General features: G+C 37.0%; 1 protein-coding gene across 1 annotated transcript; it reads right to left on the bottom strand.

Annotated features, from left to right (window-relative positions):
- Positions 1-19,140: 19,140 nt before the first annotated feature.
- Positions 19,141-19,851, bottom strand: LOC131041370 (replication protein A 70 kDa DNA-binding subunit A-like). The gene has a single exon (XM_057974418.2). The coding sequence runs from the start codon at positions 19,849-19,851 to the stop codon at positions 19,141-19,143; it is 711 nt and encodes a 236-aa protein (XP_057830401.2).
- Positions 19,852-20,373: the final 522 nt, after the last annotated feature.

Here is a 20,373-nt window from a genome sequence, read left to right as displayed (position 1 = left end):
TCCATATTTGGTGCATTTGGAAACCATATAAACCCGTGTACATGTGCCAACCTCAATGCTACCATTCATAACTGTACCAATGATCTATTGCGTCCAAGAGGTTGACAATGACTTCATCACAAAAAATATGGAATCTCAGATGCAAGTATAACGTTGTTATATGTGGGTTATTGACAAGATTGTCAATACACTATTTTATAGTCCATTGCAAATTATTAGGAGCAATTTTTGGGAACATTCTATGGAGGTCTGGCCATTTTGTATCAGTTGAGCTCAATGTGAAGAAAAGCATGGGTGCTCCTAATTGATCTATCATTGTAGTGAGGTCCCTACAAGATTTGTTCCAAAATGCTCTTGTGCCACACAATGAAGTAGCATAGCTCATGAGGTGTTTAGGCAATTCATCTGATGGTGTGCTTTGCAAGTGTTGCCTTAGTGCAAGCATATTGGCGGGAAGGGAATCTTCCAAATTTGTCTTCATGAAAACAACAACTAATTGTTGGGAGCGGTGCCTCATCATGAGATTGTAGATATAATATCTGAACCGCACATGTTGACCAAATCTTTGGTCATGATATTTGATTAAGTGCAAAGCATATTCATGCAAATGCACATGTCTTGGTCTTTCTTGAAGTGAAAAGGCTAATCCAGTAGGAAACAACGTTGGAAATGCCATAGAGAACAAAACTTTTGTATTGTATTCATTGATAGGTGAGCAACTGATTTGTGGCCAAGGGATGAGTTTGTTGTTGTTAGGATCTAACTGTAGCATTGTCCTAATTGAATCTAGTTCAGGCATTGAGCATGGAAGCCTAGGAATAAAGGAGGAAGTGTTTTCCACTTCATCTTCGTAATGGCCAGGCAAGGTTGTATCTTCATTATGCTCTATAGGCTATTCTTCAACTATGTGAAGTGTATGTAACAAATCAGAAATATCAGTACTTGTTATAGGCAACAATTGAACCACACCAACATCAATGACTACATTTGTATAATAGTGGTCATGGTGTATTTTGTAATGCAACACATCCATGACATGGTATCTATTAACATAGCAGTCATAACTATTATCTTCTAAATTAGTTCTTTGGACAATCAGGATTTCCAAATATTTTAATTTGCAGGGCAAGGAAATAGCTATTTCTGAAATGTCCTGTAGGAAATTAATTGTGTGCCCTGTATATTTGTATTGCCCCCCCCCTTGCATGACTAACTTGTAAAACAAGAGAAACCCTTGCTATGATAATTTCCTCTACCTGGGAAAGCTGTTTTAAAACGTAAGGCTGCTCACCTGGGTCCATATTGTTTGCGGAGGAGAAACGGTGAATGCCTTTTTCAGCAGAACATCTCATGCAAATTATTTCATGCTCTGCAACTTTATAAGCCATGCCAACATAGATTTATTTTCAAACAGTACATGTTTGTGTAAGGGCCAAGTTGTCTATCCATTTTCAGAAGGTAGACAATGTGTGTTGAAAGGCAGGAGTGTGTAAGATGTGGTGGGGAGCACTGCCAAGTGTTTGTGGAGTGTCGTTCGGCTGAGGAAGATTCGATGGCAATTACGAGAATGCCTGGAAGGCAAAAATGTGCACTTGTTTGGCATGTCGTTGTATTTGACGCGTCTTGGAGATTTGTTCTTCATGCTTTGCACAGTAAAGCCTATTTGTTTCTTTCTTCTTGGTTTTGTGCAGATCAGGTTGTTGTGGAAGGTTGAAAGGATATCTAATAGTTGTAAGATAAGAAAATTGTGTTAGAAGTATAACAATTTAAGAGGGTAGGGATGTATGCATGTATGAGAGGAAGGATACATATATATAGATTTACATGTCTATATATATATCCATATAAACAATTTTTTGCCTTTTAGGATAGTGAGATACATAGGCACATAATATATACAAATATATCTGCAATGTTATATATTTGTGTATATAGAATGACGTGTTTATATATATATATTCACATGTATATATATACATACATATATACATACGTATATAGACATACATATGTATCTAAATATGTATAAAATTATATAGATACATATGAATATATAAAAATATGTAGGCAGATACATAGAGACATAATATATATATACATATGTATAGTTACATATTTATATATACATACACATGTTTGTATATATATGCACACACACACACACACACACACATACATATGTACATAGATATACATATGTATGTAAAGATGTATATAATTATACAGACACATATGTATATATATATATATATATATATATATATAAATATGTAGACATGTATGTAAAAAATAGTAATCTATGTATTTATATGTATGTGGCCATATATGTATATATAAAAATATATATATAGAAATGTAAATATGTATGTTTATATACAAATCTATATATACATATATACATGTGTATATATAAATATGTATGTGTATATGAGTTTTGGTGCGTAGAGGATTTTGTTTTTGTATGTGTATAGTATTTTGCAGTTTTATATAAAGGAAATTGTATGAAAATCAAATTTATTCTGCAAGGCAAGTAGCCGTGACGGAAGAGTATGTGTTCGAATACATCAAGAAACTCAATAATCTTGCCAAACACGTCAGGAATCTTGCATCACTTTACAAAGTGTAATCGGATTGCTTGAAGTCAAAACAACATATTGCATCACTTTACAAAGTTTAATCAGATTGCTTGAAGTCAAAACAACATATTATAGTGACGACGACATGCAAAACATTGACATACAATTTCAGAATATAACAATTTGAAATGTGTATAGGAAGTTGTATAAAAAACATTGACAAAATATGAAACAAAGGTTAAGATGAAGGAACCTATTCCAAATATGAAACAACGGTTAAGAAGAAATGTTAGAAATTTAAGAATATAACCTAGCAATGTTATATAAGTGGTGGTTATGTAACCTGGTTTTCATTTCATCCTATTTGATTTTTAGATGCATGCTCTTCAAAGATTTTTGCTTGGGCATTCTCTAAGAAAAGATGAATAACTTGGGTAAGCCCATTTGGCTTTACCATTTTTTTGCTTGTAGACAATGTTTAAAATCCAAGTTGAAGCTTGTATCGGTGATCATGGATTAAATCTTGAAAAAAGTTTATGGTATGTTTAAATTGTCATCGTAGAGTTGCTTTAGAAAAGTCATGCATTGTTTTTTCAAGAAAAAAATGTAAGTCCAGGTTATCTCAGGACTATAATCTTGTATTAACAAGTCATTCTTGATTTGACATTCGATGGTAAGTATCCATGACTTTGTTCCTATGTGCCCAAGAAGAATACCTTGTCAACAATTTAAGCATTGGATAGCAACCTAGAGAATGCTGAAAAGTGAAAACTCAACATCAATTTTGTGATAATTTCATCTACATCTTAAACGTTTTGGATATCTTCTTTTCAAAGCATGCCTATTTTCATTTTTATATGATATGAATGGTTGCCAAAATAGTTACAAGTATATCTATCATATTTGATCTATTCTTTACATTATTATGGTGTAGTACATGTATTATTTTGGAGGTTTCTATTTTATCTCACAATCTTGACTATTCAACATCAATATCTATTATGTTCATGCCAATTGTCTTCCTGAATTCTACCCATTGGCCCATGCAGACATATTTTTTTTGGCATAATCCAAATGTATGCGTGTTCGTAGTCCCTCAAATACAACCCTAAAGAAATTTGTAGTTCACAACCTAGATAATTAAACTCTCCTCGTTTAATTATAAAGGAGTGTTAAAAAGTACTCTTAAAACAAATTGAAATATAGGATTTGTTAAACAACAGAACAAGTGATACAAAGGAGTAGGAAGTTGAAACCAAGTACTACTACAATCATCCTACTAATCAATATTTGTAGCTTTCAACAGTCCAAAAAATAAATTAGAGCACAAAATGATAACATCATAACCAAATGAATGCAATCTGTAATAAGTGGAAAATAAAATTTCAAAAACTAGGAAGAAACATAGTGGAAACAATAGAAAGTGTAAAATACCTTATTGATCCTTCGGTTTAAATACATTGCCAAACGCATGGATATTTAGACAACTCATTACAAATAAGAGTGTAGAGTAAGCATGATAGAATGAAACCATTTATAAAAAAATTAAGAAGTATAAGGAAGGACAGTCTTTGTTGCAGTTTGTTTTAGAATATATGTACAAGTCAACCAATGGAATAAAGACATTAGGTAAAGGATAATCCACAAACAATTAAAAAACAAGTTATGAAAGCAACATATTTTTCTTCATCATTCCCCAAAACAAATACAGTGGAAAACATAATGACAAAGGAGGAAGCATTTACAAACGTATGAAATATTTATATGTACAAAGCCATTTCAAATGAAGAGCTAAAATATATGCACACACACAGATGAAGACATATAAACAAAGGAGGAGATAGTATAAGAATGAATGGTGTAATGACAAGTGTATACAAACACAAAAAGATATATCTAAGTATATATTTATGTGTAAATATAAGCTTGTGTGCTTAAACACCTATTTTGTCTACACCCCTATGCCTACATATGTGTAAGTGCAGATACAAAACTTGTTTTCCACAAAGCAACTATTCACGAAGACATGGAATTTATAAAAGGATAGAGATAACTATAAAGAAGGACCAAACATGTATGGACATACACATATGAAAACATAGAAACAAAGGTATAGTCAGAATAGGAATGAGTGCAATTGTGACAAGCTTATACAAGCATACAAAGATATAGTTAAGTAACTATTAAACAAACATCATTACAACAACAAGTGGTAGGCAATGCCCTTAATGTCTTCAAATTTTTTTAGGAACATATTATCTATCTATGATTGTAATGTTTGTGATAGAATAATCAATAATGTTGGAGGATCGCATGGATAGGAAATATGTCAAAATACAAAATAGTTAGCATGAGAAGCCATATAACAGAACAAAGTAATTTAAATAGTCAAGGGGTGCAACATGGTGCTAAGGTTGCACGAAGAGGCAAGCGATATTTGCAAGCAAAGCAACACACTCAGCTTCATAATCTAACTTGAACACTTTGTTTATCGCAACCTTCAATTTGCATTCAGAGTTATATGTGTTAGGCCCAATATGGAAAGCTAATGTACTAAGAGGGGAGGGGTGAATCAGTACTTCAAAACTTTTCTTCAATAATAACTTTACTATTATGCATAAACCGAATAGTGCAGTAACATAATATAAAGCTAAAACAAATAGATAACAATCATACATGATTCACTCCATAACACATATATTTTGGTTATGCAAAAACTCTTGGTTAGAGAAAAAAACTGCGGTGGGGATGGCACCCACAACTTCACTACTGCAATAATAAAGAGTGCTCGATTAGAGCTACATGTTTAGCTATTTCTGATAGCTTACCCTGTTAGGAGTAATAAGATCTGTTAGATCTACCTTGCTAAAGGATTTTACAACACTTAAACTAAATGCTGCACCTAGTTAGAGGCTTTACAATTTATAGACTTGTTTAGAGTCTTTTACCCTGTTAAAGGTTTCTCTTACAACTTCAAAATATTACAATAAATCATTACAAATATCTGCAACTTTACATCTGGAATGTTATAGCAGATTCTATGTGCTCAGAATATATTACCTTGCTTATAGCATACCTCGATAACCCATATAGTAACTCGGTAAACCCTTCTGTTTACTCTGTTCTTCGACTGTTCTCTGAAAACCTTCTCGATGACCTCTGTGTCTCTGTAACAATATTCTTACTCTCATGCACACAACTTTTTAATTCTTAACTCATGCTGTATAAATAGATCTCTTATGTCAGTGATCCATTCATTGCTTCGATCTTACAAACATGTTTTATCGAATGAATAACCATGCAAAATATTTCATTGGTTAGATGACCTCAAAATCATACACAATATTTAAGTGCAATTTTCAATGTGATAACGATTAGATGTTCCTCGATCTTGTAACATGTTTTCATATGTATGTCCAGGTTCAATGAATTTGGTAACATGTTTCACTTGGTGTATATCAACTCGGTGTGTCATCTTTGCTGCTCGGTAGACATGAAATGATACTCGGTAGACAGCTCGGTGTAAACTACGTTTTGAGACTACTTTCTTCAATAACCGACTAGACTGTGCGTACCGATTGAATATCTCGGTAGAGATAACCGACTAGAGTATATAGAATAACTTTGACATAAAACTAATGGCAAATTGATAAGTAGTAACAATATGTGTCGGTAGAGACCAATGGAGTAAACACGTAGGTATTTGAAATAACTGTATCAATCACAACACGAGGTGGTTGTGTTGTGGCCATGTTGTATTGGAGCATGTAAAGCTCTTTTGAAGATTTTTTTATTAAATCTGTTCCCACCTCATCAAAAGCAGTTGCCCAAAGGGTTCCTGTTGCATCTTGTAGTTTTATTGGTAAAAGGTATTTGTAATTGCATTTAGCCATGCTTACTTGACATCTAGGGCAGACCCATGAGCCATCACTTACTTGAGTGCATTTTTTCTTGCACTCTTTATCATTAACTGTTAGTGGACAAGCTGTGTAATAGAAGATATCATATTTTATGTTTATGAATCTAAGAAGACCAACTATAGTGGTTTCAATTGTTTCTGATATAGCACTCATGCATTCAAGGATTGATGCAATAGTCATCCTACTATAACTTCCATCAATTTGAGTGCATCCTGAAGACAATGCATGAGGATGCAATGGCATAGGGCCTCTCATTGTGAGGGAATATGCCTCTGGGAAAGGAGGGTTACCATGTAGTGTTGTTGTAGATGTCATATTGATAACTTTACCATTGAAATAGCCTACACGGGCACTGCGCACTGTTAGATAATTGATTAATCCCAAAGAGATTGAGAGGGGGGGGGGGGGGTGAATCAGTGTCTAACTGGTTAATGAAAGATTTAAAATTATTTGCAATTCTATAACTAAGATTAATATGCCGGTAAGCAAATAATAATGCAACAAAGAGAAATAAAGGAATCAATATCAATGCACACCATAACACAAATATTTTGGCGAGGAAACTTGGTAAGGGGAAAAACCTCAGTGGGATTTGTGACCCACAATATTTACTCACTTGCCATATGAATAAATATTAATTAGTACAAAAGGGGCCTGCACATGTAGGAAGGCTAATTGCCTAGAGCTCACTGCTCAACAACACAAGTGGAGTCTCATTGACTACAACATCACACTGATATAAACAAAAAAATGAACTCTTACAACTTGCATCAAAATGCTGCTTGAGTTCATTGTTATGCACTGTCTGATACCGGTCCTCCCTCTGCCAAAAACCCTAGCCGGTATGCTGTCAAATGATTCTGCTTATACATAATAGTCTTTTCTTTGCTCTTCTTCTTATTCACTCCAAAATAAACACATCAAAATGCATATACAACTATTCGCTATCATATCCTATCTTATCTCATATTACCGCCTTCTTCTTTCTAAATGACCTACAAGAACTCATAAATATATGACTCTTTACAATACAACTGATGAATAAATGATGAACAGTTAGTACCAAACTGGTACTGAGAGGGGGGGGGGGTGAATCAGTACAGGCAAAAACACTTTTCTTAACCGGTTTGACTGCAAACAGTGCACTTTGACTGGCAAGCACTAACACCGGTCTAAACCAGATTACTACTGGTAAAACACAGTAAGAATGCCAAAGACATAAACCGGTAACCCTTAGCTTTCCATACAGTCTAATATCTCATTTCCACTTCACCCTTATGCATAAACAAGTAATCTATCATCAGAAATATAATGACTGCTAGTTCAACATATTTTACCAGTTTGACATAAAACACTAAACCATCACATGAAAGGCATCACACATGACACACTGATTTTTCACGTGGAAACCCAACTGGGAAAAACCACAGTGGGGATGAATACCCATAAGCTGTTCTTGAACTCTTTTGAAGTCCGCTCTGTTAGGATCCTAGTCCGGTTAGAGACTTTTACAAAAGGTTCTGCTAGGAACCAATCCTTCTAGAGATCACCCGGTTAAGGGATGGCTAAATACCCGGTTAAAGGTTAGAACCTTGTTAAAGGTTACCTCGCAAGAGGATTTGAAGAACTCATTGAATTAAGTCACCTTGTTAAATGATTTACACAAAATCCTATTAATGCTATCCGGTTAAGGGATTTTCCAACTGTTGAAATGGTTAGAAGTCAACAGGTATGTAGCGTCGTAAATTGTACGCACTCGCTAGGGTGGTACAATTTCACACCTAGTTTAGCACCCGCCTTAGTGCATTTTGCATTCTGCATTGCATTTTCTCCTTAAGCACTTAATTAATCAAATTAATTAGGTCTAAGGTCCTATTTCATCATTCTCTACATCATAAAGTTGGGCCCTTTCACTAAAGCGCGCCCTTCGCATTTTATTCTTCCAATACACCACTTAATCAAAAACCCTAATTAAGTCCTATTTCGAACTTGGAGGCTTGGTTTTGGGGTCAAAACATCTCGAAATCACCTGTAACTTCGGGATTCTCTCTAAAATCATCATATCCGACGGCCCTGAAAATTTGGTGAAAAGTTGTCGGGACCGTGGCGCCCGGTGCACATGGTCCCGGACATTTTTCCCGAAATTTTAGGAGCACGATCCAATCATAAAATAAGGCTTAACCCCAAGAAATTGGCGGGATATTCAATCTCTAGGTCGGCCAAAATACAAATTTACGACCTAGGGTTTCATACATAAAAGCTCTCTTTCCTCATTTGAAGAGATCCGATTTTTGTTTCCAGGAACTTCATAATCTGCGAAAGAGTAGATCTTTGAGGACTTCAACAACATTCAACATCATTCTATCAAGCATCTATCAAATTCATTCATCCACTTAGGGCTTGGAAGACATTGAAGAACAATAGGAGATTACCGACTGAAGATTGGCTTGTACTCCTCCCTTGAGGGTTGGGTATGATTTCGTATTGTTTTCATGTCTTTGCATAAGCTTTGATACATCATTTATTCACACTTTAGATCAAATTGCATCTTGATTTAGAGCATTTACATTATCGTTTACAAGCAATTAGGGTTTACTTTCTAGGTTGCTCTAGTTTGCTTTCTTGCATTTTGGACCTTGCACACACACTAGGTCTGCACACACAATACATTTTACAAAACAACTTGGCTATTCGTGGAGGTGGAAATCACCGAAGCGGGGGTTTGACTAAGGCAAAACCCTATATAGCCGCCCCTCCCCCTTTTCAAATATTATTGCAGGTTTCGGGATTCGGACGACGCCGCGGGATACAGATCCGGAGAGAGAAGGTTGGAACAACACTCTGTGTGAAATTGCAGAGTAGGAGACTGGGACAGGGGCGCTGGGCGCCCTGGTCCCTGGGACAGAGGCGCTGGGCGCCCTGGTCCTCCGGACAGACAGTTTACAGACAGTTTCCAGACAGTGTTTCAGAGTGCAGAACAGTGGTTTCCGGTGCAGTTTTCAGGACAGTGGCGCCCGCGCCCCCGTCCCGAACATTTTCAGTCCGATTTTGACTCGAGGTACATATCTGCATTCTTATTTCATCCTTGTACTTACAGCTGTTCATTGTTTAATCTCAATTCTGCAATCTTGTTATTAGTTCATACTTGCATTTTGAGATTAGGGTTTGAACTTGCATTACTTGATCTTACAATTTCAACAAGGGAATAGGAATCCTAATAGATATCCCGTGGCTCTCTCTTTCACAAAAAGAAGTAGCCAATTGTGCGATATCTCTAGGCTCTTTCGTATTCCGTAATGTGTGTCAAAAGGTAGGATGAGGGCATGATAACCTAGTCTCGCTTTTTCCCCCACACAAGGTAATACACTGATCTGATAACAACACTCAATGCCAAGGTAGATCCACTTTAGCTCCTTTTCTTCTACAATCACACTCTGCAAGTATCAACACACTTCTCTGGTCTGGCAAGAATCAAGTATCACTCACTGGGATACACACATAACATTTTCCAACAACTTCAAAATGAAAAACATCATCGACCTTATAGGAAACAGATAGGCCGGTAGCATAAACCCTAAACCCTAAACATTTAGGTTTTACAATCCAGTCAGTTCAATCCTGACTGTTAATCACACTGCATCGAATACAATAGTCTTGAACAGATCTCAAGACGTTCTCCAACGTTCATTCTTTGGCGCTTCAGGAAGCTGATAACTCATCACGTGCTCTCCACCATTTACAGAGACTTCGCACATTCCCGAGGTAGATAGGATCACTCTCCATGCAATATCCTCAAGGAAATCCTTCACGCGCACAAGACTGACGTAGAAACACTTATCTGGTCTTCATACAATGCTAACTCATCACAAGATGTCATCGGTTGAATCGCACAAGCTTGGAAAGCATCAACCAGAAACCCTGAAGCTGAGATTACCAACCGGTAGTCATGCCAAATGAAACCCCAATACTAAACTTCCATTTACTGGTTCTTATTCCAACATACCGGTTCACTTTGAACAAACATACTGCTTTACTTTTTCACAAATACCGGTTTACATCATCATACCGGTTCTCTTGCCAGTTCGCTTAGTAAAACATACCGGTTCATACTTCAGCATATTGACATCAATGACAACATTCAATATCATCATGCCATCATGCTCCACACATATGCCAACAATCTCCCCCTTTGACATTGATGGCAATATACAAAGATATCTTTCTGCTTCTGCTTCACATCTTCTCCCCCTTTGACAACAATGCCAAAGTGGAGGCATACACAACTATGTTCCACTATGCTGCTCCCCCTAAGGAGTAGCATCCTTCAACACACCAATCCTGAAAAAGATATATCAATGTAAGACCTCACTAATGTGGAGCACACACCTTTAGTTCACCTCTTGAAGGGGAAACACCCCTAATTCACCTCTCAAATAGGTAAAGGTAGCCTTCGGTAGAGGCTTGGTGAATATGGTTGCTAACTTCTCCTTACTGGAAACATGCTCCAGTACAACCTCTTTGTTCTGAACCTTCTCCCTCAAGAAATGATACTTGAGCTCGAAGTGCTTGGTTCTAACATGTAAAACCGGATTCTTGGAGATGTTAATTGCACTTGTGTTGTCACAAAATATACTTATCGGTTCAGATAAAGGAATTTTGAAGCCATTTAATACATGCTTCATCGAAATTATCTGGGTGCAATTCATAAATGCTGCAACATACTCCGCTTCTGCTGTAGACAGAGAGATACAACTCTGCTTCTTACTCATCCATGAGACTAGTCTACCACCAAGAAAGAATGCACCACCGGTTGTGCTCTTTCAGTCATCCACATTACCAGCCCAGTCAGCATCTGTAAACACTTTCGGGTTGAAATCATTACTGTATGGATACCATAATCCATAGTCAATGGTTCCCTTCAGATATCTTAGAATCCACTTGACTGCTACCAAGTGGGATTCTCTTGGGGTTTTCTGGAACCGTGCAGTAATGCCCACTGCATGTGCAATGTCCGGTCTGCTATGTACTACATAGTGTAATTTACCAATCATTGATCGGTATTCTTTCTCATTTACCAACACTGAGTCATCCTCTTTTGATAATTTACAACTGGTCACCATTGGTGTACCAACCGGTTTGCTATCTTCCATACCAAAGGTCTTCAACACCTCTTTGACATACTTGGACTGAGTGATAAAGATTCCATCTTTCATTTGTTGAATCTGTAGTCCAATGAAGAACTTAATCTCCCCTATAAGTGACATCTCAAATTCTTTTTTCATCTCATCGAAAAAGTCATGACTCATTTTGTCATCTCCTCCAAAAATTATGTCATCAACAAATACTTCACAGATCAAAATCTGATCTCCTTCTGATTTCAAGTAGATATTGCTATCTTCACTTGTTCTTTCAAATCCAATCTTCGAAAGATGGGAGTGCAAGCATTCATACCATGCTCTAGGTGCCTACTTTAGTCCATGCAAGGCTTTATGTAGCCTACACACCATGTCAATGTCTTCTGATAGGGCAAACCCATCTGGTTGCTCTATATACACCTCCTCTTGTAGTATTCTATTCAGGAGTGCATATTTTACATCTATTTGATATACTTTAAATCCCTTGAAGGCTGCATATGCAAGAAGCATACGAAATCCTTCCAATCTGGCTACTGGAGAAAAGGTTTCTCCATAGTCTTCCCCTTCTTATTGAGCATATCCTTTACACACCAGTCTGACTTTGTTTCTTACCACTGTGCCATCTTCATTCAGCTTATTTATGAAAACCCATTTGGTGCCTATGACATTTTTATGCTTAGGTCTGGGTACCAAATACCATGTACCATTCTTTTCTATCTGGTCAAGTTCCTCTTCCATTGCCTTGATCTAGTCTTCATCTTTATGTGCCTCTTTGAATGTTTTAGGCTCAATGGTGTAGTAGCACCTTGGCACAAGAGCAACCAAGAGGTACATTTGCAATAAAGGAAGATTGGAAGACAATCAAGTCATTTTTGATATTGTTATAATGTTACTAAGGTCATTGAACCAACATATGTAAGGCTATCAAGCCAATTTGCAAAAGTTGTCCACTAGAGGCCTAGATTGGTCAAAAGGTCAAAATCATATTAAAGGCCATGAGAAGGCTAACAAGTATGTAAAAGTAATTAAATAGTTCATTTGGACATGTATTGAATGTTTTTTATAAAGCCACAAATTCATTTGTGCATAAGTGTCAAACTTGCCAACTTGCTGCCCCTTTGGATAGACCTATACACAGAGGTCTATAACTTTCTAAAAAGATGTAAACATCTCAATCCCTTCGGTCAGACCCTGAATAACTATATTATAAACAACATATCCAAAATTCATAAAGATCCAATGGTGCAATAAAAAGTTATCATCTCTGCACTGAGACCAATTTTGATTGTTATCCTCTTTCTTTTCCCTTTGGTTTGAGGCGTTTTTGTTTTTATTTGTGGAAGTTATGAAGATTTTGGTGAAAACTGGTTTTAAACTGTCTTAAATGGAGTTGCTGGAAAGGGTTTGTACTTATCTCGTGATTTCACCATTGGAAAAATTAATGACTTGCATATTATGAAAGTAGACTCAGAGGGCTTTCATTTGAGTATGGTATTGTTTTAGTTTGGTTAATTATTTGTTGTGAAATATGATGCCCTAACAGGCAACAAGCATACATTTTCCAGATTTATGATAGTCAAAATTGGTCTCGGTGTAGAGATGATAACTATTTATTGCACCGTTGGATCTTTATGAATTTTGGATATGTTGTTTATAATATAGTTATTCAGGGTCTGACCAAAGGGATTGAGATGTTTACATCTTTTTAGAAAGTTATAGACCTCTGTGTATAGGTCTATCCAAAGGGGCATCAAGTTGGCAAGTTTGACACTTATGCACAAATGACTTTGTGGCTTTATAAAAAACATTCAATACATGTCCAAATGAACTATTTAATTACTTTTACATACTTGTTAGCCTTCTCATGGCCTTTAATATGATTTTGACCTTTTGACCAATCTAGGCCTCTAGTGGACAACTTTTGCAAATTGGCTTGATAGCCTTACATATGTTGGTTCAATGACCTTAGTAACATTATAACAATATAAAAAATGAATTGATTGTCTTCCAATCTTACTTTATTGCAAATGTACCTCTTGGTAGTGCTCTTGTGCCAAGGTGCTACTGCACCACTCAAATTCAGAGATCATGCAGGAGTTTTCTCTAACCTTTCTTCTTGTAAGAATTTTTGCATCCTTATCTCCTATGATCTGCTTTGGATCATGATTCAGCTTTACATACCTAGGGATGATCTTAGTTGTTTCCTCTCACTTTTCTTCTTCATCCTCATCTTCATCAGCATCAACATCTACCGGTGTAGGAGCACTGTTACTGGTGCTAGGCTGTTTTGCAACCGGTTCCTAGAAGGTTACTACCGGTTCATCTCCTACTTGCTCACTGCCAGTTTCTTCAGGTTTATTAGAGGTTTCATCAACTCTAACATTGATTCTTTCAACAATTCTCTGAGTCCTATTGTTGAAACATTTGAGAGCTTTGCTCTTTGTGGAATAGCCTAGGAATATTCCCTCATCACATTTAGCATCAAACTTTCTCTGATGATTACTCCTCTTGATATAACATTTGCTACCAAACACTCTAAAGTAGCTTACGATTGGTGTCTTACCGATCTAATACTCATAAGGAGTTTTATCCTTACCTTTCTCGATGAGTACCCGGTTCATAGTGTAGACTGCAGTGCTCACCTCTTCTCTCCAAAAGGTATGAGCAACTTTTCCTTGGATTAGCATAGTTTTGGCTGCTTCAACTACAGTCTGGTTGTTTCTCTTTGCTAGGCCATTCTGCTGTGGAGTTCGAGGGGTAGACAGTTGCCTCTTGATGCCATTCTCTTCGCAGTAATTGTTGAATTCACCGGAAGTGAATTCTCCTCCTTGATCAGTTCTCAGGCACTTAATCCTCTTACCTCTTTCTCTTTCAACCAATGCTATGAAGGCTTTGAACTTTCCAAAGGCTTCAGACTTGTCCTTGAAGAATGTGACCCACATCGTTCTTAAACAATCATCAGTAAAAATCATAAAATACCCATCTCCCTGCACACTCCTAGTTTTCATAGGACCACACAAATCAGTATGCACAAGATCAAGTAAATTGTTTGCAGTGAAAGATTTACCTTTGAAGGTTGAGGAAGACATTTTCCCCAGTTGACACTCTCTGCACAGAGGATTTTCTGGTTTGCTCAGCATAGGCAATCATCTAACTGCCTTGATCTTACTGGCCTTCACAATATTATCAAAGTTTACATGGTAGAGTCTCCTATGCCATATCCAACTATCATCAAACTTAGCCATTAGACATGTACTGATATTTGCATTCAGCTAAAATAGGTTGCCTTTGGTCTGCATACCGGTGGCCATCAGTTCACCACTCTTACCTTTTATTTTACACACTCCATTTCTAAATTCTAGAGTGAGTCCATTATCATTCATATGGGTAACACTCAAAAGGTTGTGTCTGAGACCTTCTACCCAGTACACATTATCAGCACTGCTTTTTCCATTCAGAGAGATGGACCCTCTGCCTTTTACCATAAATGGTGCATCATTACCAAAATGAACCACACCACCATCATACTCTTCCAGAGATAGAAACTCACTCCGATCACCAGTCATATGGTGAGAGTAACGACTGTCAATAATGCACTCATTGGAATTATCAAAGCCGGAGACAAGAGCCTTCTTGTCTGACACATCTTCCTTAACTGCTACAAACACAATGTCTTCACTATCTTCATCTTCTAATTCCTCATCAGTGACACCTTCATCAACTGCTACAAAATAGTTTCTCCTATTTCCTTCTTTTAACTTCTTGAACTTTTCCAGTTTCTCCTTGTTATCACCATTAGGACAGTTTACAACAATGTGTCCTATCCTATTGCAAGACAAGCATTTCAAAGGGAGTTTACCTTTGTATTTACCAATTCCCTTAGGAAGTCTCTTGGCAAGAAGAGCTTCAAATTCCATCAGGATCTCCTCATCATCCATTTCTCTACTTTGTCTTGGTTCACCACTGGTACTAGCTTCTTTGCCCTTTCTAGATGGTGCAACAGATTCTCTAAAGGCTGATTCAGTCTTCTAAATACTGCCATCATAATTATTTAGCTCATAAGCTGTCAACTTAGCAATGATGGAGTCTAGGGATACCTTTGTCTTATCTATAGACATCAACTCTTGAATAGCATCAACCCTTATTGCATAGACCGGTAATAAGGATCTCAAGACTTTGCTAACAACAATGGAATCATCTATTATACCACCTGCACTCTTGATGTCTCCAACAATAGTTTTGATTCTTATTCCATATTGTTGAATGGTCTCTCCTTCAACCATCCGCATGTCTTCAAACTTTCCCCTAAGGCTCTCTTCCTTAGCTTATTTCACATGCTCATCATCGCCATAGATATTCTCAAGAGCATCCCAAACTTCTTTGGGATTATCTTTATCCTGAACATCAATAAACTCAATGTCAGATAGACTGCTAATTAGGGCTTCCATGACTTGCCCATTCTCCTAAATCTCTCTCTTTTGATCATCGGTGAGAGTACCAGCAGGGATAACATAAGCATTCTCAACATAGCTCCAGTGTCGAGCACCCATGCTTTTGATGTATATCTTCATTCTGTCCTTCCATATTTTAAAGTTGTCTTTGTTGAACTTTGGACCTTCCCTCTTCATCATTAGAGTAAGATATTTTCCTCAAGCAGTTAAGCTTACAACATAGAGGACCTGGAGGATGCTCTGATACCAATTGATGAATAAATGATAAACAGTTAGTACCAAACTGTTACTGAGCGGGGGGGTGAATCAGTATAGGCAAAAACAATTTTCTAAACTGGTTTGACTGCAAACAGTGCACTTTGACTGGAAGGCACTAACACCGGTCTAAACCAGATTACTACCGGTAAAACACAGTAAGAATGCCAAAGACATAAACCGGTAACCCTTAGCTTTCCATACAGTCTAATACCTCATTTCCACTTCACCCTTATGCATAAACAAGTAATCTATCATCAGAAATATAATGATTGCTAGTTCAACATATTTTACCAATTTGACATAAAACACTAAACCATCACATGAAAGGCATCACACATGACACACTGATTTTTCATGTGGAAACCCAATTGGGAAAAACCACGGTGGGGATGAATACCCACAAGCTGTTCTTGAACTCTTTTTAAGTCCGCTCTTTTAGGATCCTAGTCCGGTTAGAGACTTTTACAATAGGTTCTGCTAGGAACTGATATTGCTAGGGATCACTCAGTTAAGGGATGGCTAAATACCCGGTTAAAGGTTAGAACCCTATTAAAGGTTACCTCACAAGAGGATTTGAAGAACTCATTGAATTGAGTCACCTTGTTAAAGGATTAACACAAAAGCCTATTAAAGCTACCCAGTTAAGGGATTTTCCAAATTTTGAAATGGTTAGAAGTGAACAAGTAATACACTGATCTGATAACAAACACTCAATGCCAAGGCAAATCCACTTTAGCTCCTTTTCTTCTGCAATCACACTCTGCAGGTATCAACACACTTCTTCGGTCTAGCAAGAATCAAGTATCACTCACTGGGATACACACATAACATTTTCCAACAACTTCAAAATGAAAAACATCATCGACCTTATAGGAAATAGATAGGTTGGTAGCATAAACCCTAAACCCTAAACATTTAGGTTTTACAATCCAGTCGGTTCAATCCTGACCATTAATCACATTTCATCGAATACAACAGTCTTGAACAGATCTCAAGACGTTCTCCAACATTCATTCTTTGCCGCTTCAGGAAGCTGATAACTCATCATGCACTTTCCACCGTTTACAGAGACTTCACACATTCTCGAGGTAGATAGGATCACTCTCCATGCAAGATCCTCAAGGAAATCCTTCACACGCACAAGAATGACGTGGCAACACTTATCTGGTCTTCATACAATGCTAAATCATCACAAGATGTCATCGGTTGAATTGCACAAGCTTGGAATGCATCAACTGGAAACCCTGAAACTGAGACTACCAACCAGTAGTCATGCCAAATGAAACCCCAATACTAAACTTCCATTTACTGGTTCTTATTCCAACATACCGGTTCACTTTGAACAAAAATACCACTTCACTTTTTCACAAATACCGGTTTACATCATCATACCAGTTGTTTTGCCAGTTCGCTTACTACAACATACCGGTTCATACTTCAGCATATTGACATCAATGACAACATTCATTATCATCATGTCATCATGCTTCACACATATGCCAACAACAACATGTCGACCATACAATTATAATTTACTTTAAAATTTATTTCGCATAAACAATATTTATTGATAAGTTGGCCTAGAATGCCGATATAATCTTCTGCTGGTGTAAACTGGATGCCAGTGTGAATAAGCCTTGTTGTATCTTCTGGTGCCAGTAGGTGAGGTCTATAGCCGTTTGAACCTGTGGAACCTTATTGCCATCAATGACAACATCTACCTTTCTTATCTGAGTGTATAATGCCAAAGGGGGAGTGGTATAGTGAGAAAAATGTATTGAGTAAGGTATGGAGAAAACTGAATAGAAGAAGGTGAACAGATCATTTTCTCAGGGGGAGCATTCACAATTTTGGATTCACAGTTGTTTTGATTTTTCTCACGAGTGTTGCCATCAATGCCAAAGGGGGAGATTATTGGCATTATACACTTAGACGAGAAAGGTAGATATTGTCATTAATGGCAACAAGGTTCAACTGACCATAGACTTCAACTACCGGCACCGATAGATACAACGAGGCTTATTCACACCGAGATCCAGTTTACACCGGCAGAAGATTATACCGACATTCCAAGCCGACTTATCAATAAATATTGTTTATGAGAAATAAATTGTAAAGTAAATCATAATTGTATGGCCGATATTTTGTATTGTAAACACTCATATATTTATGAGTTCTTGTAGGTCATTTAGAAAGAAGAAAGCGGTAATATGCGATAAGATAGGATATGATAGCGAATAGTTGTATATGCATTTTGATGTGTTTATTTTGGAGTGAATAAGAAGCAAAGCAGAGCGAAGACTATTTTGTATAAGCAGAATCATTTGACAACATATCGGCTAGGGTTTTTGGCAGAGGCAAAACCGGTATTAGACAATGCATAACAACGAACTCATCCATCATTTTGATGCAAGTTGTAAGAGTTCATTTTTATGTTTACATCAGTGTGATGTTGTAGTCAATGAGACTCCACTTTTGTTGTTGAGCAATGAGCTCTAGGTAGTTGGCCTTCCTGCATGTGCAGGCCCCTTTTGTACTAAGTAATTATTATTCATATGGACAGTGACTAAATATTGTGGGTCTCAAATCCCACCAAGGTTTTTCCCCTTACCAAGTTTCCTCACCAAAATATTTGTGTTATGGTGTGCATTGATGTTGATTCATTTATTTCTCTTTGCTGCATTATTATTTGCTTACCAACATATTAATCTCAGTTACAAAATTGCAAATAAGTTTAAATCTTTCATTAATCGATTAGACACCGATTCCCCCCCCTCTCAGTGTCTTTGGGATTAATCAATTATCTAACACGCACAACAAGGATAACAACTGTATCAAGTTTAATCATATTCTTTAAGTCATGGTCTGTTTGTTCTGATGTTGGCCCCCATAGATTGACATCGATTGTGGAAGCTGATATATCATTAATTTTTATAATTCTCTTCTTAGTTTGAGTGCCATCCTTTCTATGGACTGTGATGACATCCCCAACATACACAACAACACCAATGATGTCAACCAATGTATTATTAGTCAACTGAACCACTTCACTAATAGGAATGAAAGGGGAGTGATTTTGAGCAAGGCCAACATCAGGTGTGCACTGTTTCAATATTGAAGCATCAGATAAGAAGATCTCCAGATGGCTGTTTAATTTATTGTATTTTGTGTTTGCTTCCTTTATGGAGCCCTTTGAAATGACATAGTGAGCGTCCACCTCAACATGATGGTAATGCAACTCAATAATATGATCAAAGCATGTGACCCTAACCTCACAACCCTCATTGTCTACAATGTCAAAGCTAAACACTTTCCCATTCCGGGCAACTATACTATATTGACGTATTTGCCGTTTGTTCGTCACCTTTCCCTTGATGGTCCATTTATTTTGGTAGGGATTTAAACTTTTTATAGGGCATATGTTATCAGAGGTGCTGTTTTGTGGAGATGGCAGTGCAACACCAAACTGAAGGGAACATTTAGAGGATGAAGGAGTTTCCCAACTTGGCATTTGTGGTTCTTGTTCTTTGAATAGGTATGCAGGTTTGCCAAAGAATTGACAGTTACTTTGTTTGACCTCTAGACTGAGTATGATTATAGTCCTGCAAAAGGAAAATGATGTTTTTTAATTTTTTGAAGATTGTTTCAGTAAAGTATAGAACATCAAAGAAGGATACCAATGTAAACATAGTGTTTTTCCTACCTTGTGTTCCATACATATCTGCAAGTATAGCTTGTCAAGAGAACCAAGGAACCTATTTTTAGAGTGTCTGAATGAATTAGATCAACATACTTAGGGGGCTGAATTGCCAGTTGCATGTACGTGCCATCAAACAACACAAGTTTGTATCTTTGCGTGTCATCTTAGAAACCCTGCATTTTCCGAAATGACAAGACTTGGAGCAATGTTGAAGGAAGGTCATCTCTAGCATTGATAGATTGAATTGCACATGGGGTGGGGGAGCATTGTTAGGAAAGTGCTACAACAAGATAAGATCAAGACTAAGGAGATATTGCAGAGGGGTAGTAGAAA

This window comes from Cryptomeria japonica, chromosome 3, assembly GCF_030272615.1.
Source record: "Cryptomeria japonica chromosome 3, Sugi_1.0, whole genome shotgun sequence".
Taxonomy (NCBI): Eukaryota; Viridiplantae; Streptophyta; class Pinopsida; order Cupressales; family Cupressaceae; genus Cryptomeria; species Cryptomeria japonica.
This window is presented reverse-complemented; position numbering and strand designations above follow the sequence as displayed.